This window comes from Hippocampus comes, unplaced genomic scaffold, assembly GCF_001891065.2.
Source record: "Hippocampus comes isolate QL1 unplaced genomic scaffold, H_comes_QL1_v1.1 scaffold100, whole genome shotgun sequence".
In the NCBI taxonomy this organism is placed as follows: domain Eukaryota; kingdom Metazoa; phylum Chordata; class Actinopteri; order Syngnathiformes; family Syngnathidae; genus Hippocampus; species Hippocampus comes.
In genome coordinates, this window is record NW_017805282.1 from 859,137 (window position 1) to 864,823 (window position 5,687).

General features: G+C 44.7%; 1 protein-coding gene across 1 annotated transcript; it reads left to right on the forward strand.

The window, feature by feature from the left end:
- The first annotated feature begins 570 nt into the window (after positions 1–570).
- On the forward strand, positions 571–5,405 carry vgll2a (vestigial-like family member 2a). Its single transcript, XM_019871442.1, has 4 exons — positions 571–674; positions 2,449–2,707; positions 3,791–4,291; positions 5,321–5,405. Exons 1-4 carry the CDS (start codon positions 591–593, stop codon positions 5,362–5,364), a joined length of 888 nt encoding a protein of 295 aa, XP_019727001.1. The 5' UTR covers positions 571–590; the 3' UTR covers positions 5,365–5,405.
- The last annotated feature ends 282 nt before the right edge of the window (positions 5,406–5,687 follow it).

Below are 5,687 nucleotides of genomic sequence, written 5' to 3' on the forward strand. Positions count from 1 at the left end.
ATATAACGTTTTGTTATGACTTTTTGTCATTTTAAAAGTAGCTCGCATGCTAAAAAAAAGTGTGGGCACCCCTGTCTTTTGGAATCCATGCAACCATCCGTTCGTAAAAATCTGTCTGTCTGTCCGCCTGTCTCTCCTTCAGTCTGTCCATTCGTCGTGCAGCTTCAGCAGATCAATCAGTCCATTAAAACCGTATCCGTGTGTCCGTCCGTCCAGTTGCCTGTCTGTCCATGTACTGGATCTGTCCGTTGTAGCTCTCCCTTCTTCAGGCTCTTGACAGTAGCCGGTGGCCATTGGAAGTGACCCTGTCAGCGCACTGAGGTGGATCCAGGGCCTGTGATTGGAGGGAGGATCCCCGTTTGGAGGCCGTCTTCCGGTTGCGGTGGGGGGTGGGCTTTTAGGCTGGGTCCTGGTTCCTGTATGGCGGGTGCGAGGGGGGCTGGGCCCGCGTGTGGGTGTGAGTGAAGCGTCGCATGCCGCTCACTTTGCTCAAGGACTCGGCCCTGCGCAGGCAAGAAGAAGAAGCGGCTCTTCAGCTCATCGCCGCGTTTCAATGACGCCCGGCGTCCGATCGCGCTGACGCCTCCGCTATGAGCTGCTTGGATGTGATGTACCAGGTGCTCGGAGCGCAGTCGTACTTCAGCCCCTACATGCCCTACCAGTACCAGCAGCAGGTATGCACACGCGCACGCCACAACTTGACCGTCAAAACAAATTCTATTCTTGCAAAAACGTGCTCGACTTCAACGACAACAAAAAATGCAAACACAATCAACTCTTGTCTTTTTTCAATGATTTCGTATTCTTTGAGGCTGCATGAGCAGCATCATTGGCTTTCCATTTTTGTTGTTTTTATTCAGGGCTATAAAATGAGTACATTATGTCACATATTTGTAGTTCATTCATTTTTTTTCCCCTTCAGCATTGTAGCAACATTAAAAGTAATAAAAAGATCGCAGAGCAAGTATTAAGAAGACATTTAAAAAAAAAATGTTACCAAGAATATTTCTATAGAATGTTTTTTTTTTTTTTTGCTCATTTTTTTCGCTCGGCAACATTCTCAACTTCATTTTGTCCTTTTCAAATCATTCGTCTTTCATTTTTGCTCCAATTTGCTCATTTGGAATGTCCAATTACTCAAAAGTTCATTTTGACATCAAAACAGGTTGTTTTGTTCTCAAATGTATTTATTGCCCCTTACACTCAATGTTGCTCGCGTTCAACTTCTTGACATTTTAATTGGCGGTTGCATAGATTTCATTGTACCTTGGTTGCATTTTTAAATTGGGTGAGGTGGACTTTATCTTCTGAATGGGATGTTTTCCCAAGATCTGCTTAATATATCATTTGGTGTCACTAAAATCCACATCTAAATTTAGATGGGGCGCACAGTTTGAATCTTGAATTCGTATAAAAATGTATTGACCATCTGTATGTTTTTTTTTTTTTTTTTTGGTATGTTGGCGTTTCTCATTAGTCGGATAACTCCACGGAATCTTCATCACCCAAGTAATTAAGTCTTGAAATAAATTAAAGGATACACAAATATGGATGCCGTCATCGTAGCGTCTGAAAGCATCGCTATAAGCTGCTTTTAGATTTTACGCTAATGTGTTTGAAAAGTAATCAACTTTCCGCGCCCGCCGCTTAATTGATTGACTCCATACGAGTGTTCGCCTAAGAGGAAGGACACACACGCACACGCACACACGCACACACGCATTTTGATTCAAAAGTCTTACTTATTTCTATAAGATGCTTTGATATGTTTTTGATAGAAATAACCTGCTTGTTTTTCATCAGGAAAAACGTAATTTAAAGATGAAATGTATCATTTTAGTCTGTGTAATTTCTCATGAATCATATTGACATTGGGATGGAGGGTTTCCAAACTGAGGCCCGAGGACCCCAAATGGTGGGTTTTATTGACGATTATCACGGTATGAATTGTAATGTCAGAAATGGCTTTTTTTTGGATATTCGCATCAGTCGTAATATTCATTTTTTGTGTTGTTTGTGTTGATGTTACGGCGATGCAAGATGACATTCGACAAATTGGTCACGGTTTGAATTGTGATTCAAGAAGAAGAAAATGATATCTTTCAATCAAAAGCAGAGAATTTTTATTATTTATGAATGGGAGGATTCTGCTATGTGATCCCGAAACCTGGACTTGAAACTCAAATCCCAAATTGAAACCTTTAATAGAAACACTGACCCCAATTTGAAACCCTAATTTGACACCTAAATCCTAATTTTAAACCCGCATTTGAAATCTACTGTAGACTTGGGTTTTGGGTCTTGGGGTTTGGGTTTCAAATAAAGGTTTCATATTGTTTGAAATCATGGTTTGGGAGTTGCACTTCCAATCTGAGGTTTCAACCAAAGGTCAAGTTTCCCCAGTTCGGATTTCAAAAAGACTGAAACTGTTGCCATTTGTTGTGTCAGAAGCTGACCTTGGACTCCAAAATGCAAGAACCTCAGCACGGCGGCGGCGCCGGCCGCCTGGGCCCCCCCGGACCCCCCACCATCAAGGAGGAAGACAAGGAGCTGCCCCCGGGGGCCGAGTACCTGAGCTCCCGCTGCGTCCTCTTCACATATTTCCACGGGGACATCAGCGCCGTCGTCGACCAACACTTCAGCCGTGCACTTAGCCACGCCTCCTCGTCCACGTCCTACCCCCCCAGCAGCCACAAGACCCTCAAAGGTATGTGCGGACTATGGTGTGCCTTATGGATCAGTGCTTTGCAAACATTTTCAACCAAATAGACCGAAGAAAAAGAAGTCGCACTATCATGACAACATTAAAATACAAGAGCTTCGTAAGCCTAAAGTGTTCAGCAAAACGCTGACAGGTTTTATCCCCAAAAATGATATTTAAAGACTCTGTAAAGTGAGTTCAAAGATTGGTTTTCAAAATACGTGATAGATGTTTGAAAACTTGTGCAAGGAATGAGAGCGACGTAGTCGTGGAGATTTGGCGTTGAACTCTTTTTGAGCATTTCTGTTTTCCTGATTTTTGGACCGCGGCTAAAATGGCACTGTGTGATTCACTTTGTTAGCTCGTGAGCTAGCTCTGCCTGCACCCCAAAAAAAAACAAAAAACATCACTTTGGATATTCTGCTTGGTGTGGTTGCTTTAGAGCGCCTCGTTGTTGGCTGCGAGTGCGTGGAATCCGACAATATCCTGCGCGTGGACCAGAGCTTCGCACTGGGTGTGGCCGCTTTTAAGCACCTCATTGTCGCGGCATGGAATATCCCGACCATGACCCGGTGGGATACATTCCAGATGGCGGAAACTGCAAGTGGATTTGATTTTGCGGCTCAAACGTGTAGTCACGTGGATACGTAAGAAAGATGCAAGACCAATAAAGTAGGAAACATTTTTGCGGTTTGTGGCAGTGTACTCAATTGAAATGTAAAATGAGTCGCAAACAATAATGTGAAATGAGAAAATTATTTTTTGCCGTCACTTCTATACAATACCCGTTTTGATAACTTGGCACAATGACAAAAAAATACATTGAAAAAAACAAAAGGAATGGCAATGTTTCTTTTGTTTCAAAATCACTCGACATCTGTATTATCATTTGCATTTTTCCACTTAAATATTTGCTGATTAGTTTCCATCTAAATGTAATATTTTGCCATTAAAATAACAACACCACTTAACATTTTATTTGAGGCACAGGAAGCAGGGCTGACGTGAACAGCAAATCTTAATATTTTTTTTTCCTCCAAATTGAAAATTTGAGATGTTGAGCTGTCACTGCTTGTTTTTTTTTTCCAGATGGCTCGTTCCCGATGAGCCAAAGAAATTTCCCGCCGTCTTTCTGGAACAGTTCCTACCCGTCTCCCGTGCCGTCCTCGCTGGCGAGCGCTCTATCGGCCCCCCACTCTGAACTGGCCTTTGCCGCGGGGGACCCGTACGCCCCGTCGTCCCTCCACGGCCACCTGCACCAGCCCGGCCCTGACGCCTGGCACCCGTCTCACCCGCACCACCCCCACCACCATCCCTACCCGCTAGGAGGCGGCATAAGCGCCCAGGGCTCACCGTACTCGCGGCCCGCCGTCCACGAGGTGTACGGCGCAGCGTTTGATCCGCGCTACGGCTCGCTGTTGGTGCCGTCCGTCAGGTCTCACCACCGCTTGGCGTCCGGTGGTGGCTCGGTGGGGCCGGCCGGCGGCGCGCACTGCGACCTGGGTGGGAAAGGCGAGGCGGCGGCGGCGGCTGCTGCCTGGAGCGGGACGTTCTCCGGAGTCGGCGAGATTGGACTCAACATGGACGCAGGTTAGAAACTCCAAATTTTAAATGGGTTGAAAATTGGCTTTGAGTTTGCCAGTGTACATTTTGTTCAGCAAAAACATACAGTTAATGTGGCCACAAAAAAACCCCCCAAAAAACCCCAAAACATTTCCGACTAAAATGGTAGATTTTTGCTTTTCGTGTCCCATGTAAATGTCAGATTTTACCATTAAAAAATTACCATTTTTTTGTGAACATATACAGTGTGTATATGTTCACAAAAAAAAATCAGATCACAAAAAACTACAAAGGATATATTTTGCAACTGAACTAAACTTAAAATTTTACTTAAAAATAGTCCTGCGTGTACATTTTGCCATTAAAACACCATATTTGGTCAACTTTCAAAATTTTTTTTGTTTTTTTTTGTTGAGCTTCTAATTCAGGAAAAGCCCACCAAAATGGTGGATTTCTGCTCAATTAAGCTTCACACTGTATTTGCCCACAAACAAAATCTGCATTACCCCACAAAAATGTGACCGTTTGATCATAAAATTGGAGAGTTTTGCTGAAAAATGCAAGTTTGGGACTAAAAGCATTTTCTCGATTAAAAAAAGTCAAAACGTGTTATCAGTGATATGTTCATTTTTTTAAATTAGTTTTCAACTCTACTGTGAACCGTCGGACTTATTAGGCTGATTGATCAAAACGTCGGAATATTTTGGTATCGCGAATGATTCTGTTTATATAAATACGCTTAAAGCAGAGGCGTCTAAATTGGACCTCCTCCTTTTTGCCGGTTTTGTTTTGACCAACTTTCCGCGTGCGCTCGCCGTCTCGGAATGAAAACAAAACGCGAACGGCCGCGTAACGAAGCAACAACATCGCCGGCGAAAAGCCCGAATGAATTCAAGACGGATTCCGCCGCCTGCTCGGCTCGTCTTACGCGGCGGCGGCGGCGGCCAGCTGTCTGCATCGCTTTTGTGTCACTTCACGCTTTCAGCGCCCTTTTTTTTTTTTTCCTCTCTCCTCTTTGATACCTTCTGTTTGTCTTTTCCACTGCTGTCCTCTCAGGTCTGCAGACACAGGACAAGAGCAAGGATTTGTACTGGTTCTAGATGCTTTTCCTCCTTCGCCCCGCTTCACTCTGACGGGAAACGAAAAAAAAAAGCGCGACACACAAACTGATTGACTCTCTGCTCGCGGCAACCTGCGTTGACCGCCGACGCTTGAAAAAGTCTTTGAGCGACTGTGACAAACGTGGGACGGCGGCGCTGGAGAAGTGGGGACACTCAGATGGGGGGGGGGGGGAGATAATGCCCTGGTGAAAGTTGGACTGATTACCAAAAGCCCCTTTCGTGCCGAATGGAAGCTGCATTTCTTTGCTCGTGACACAGCTGGTCAAAGCAAGTGAGAGATGTCGCCATGTCCGAAGTGTGCG

Coding starts and splice junctions, on each gene's coding strand:
- vgll2a (XM_019871442.1), top strand. CDS start 591: ATGAGCTGCTTGGATGTGATGTACCAGGTGCTCGGAGCGCAGTCGTAC. Junction 675..2,448: donor CCTACCAGTACCAGCAGCAG/GTATGCACACGC, acceptor TTGTTGTGTCAG/AAGCTGACCTTGGACTCCAA. Junction 4,292..5,320: donor TGGACTCAACATGGACGCAG/GTTAGAAACTCC, acceptor CTGTCCTCTCAG/GTCTGCAGACACAGGACAAG.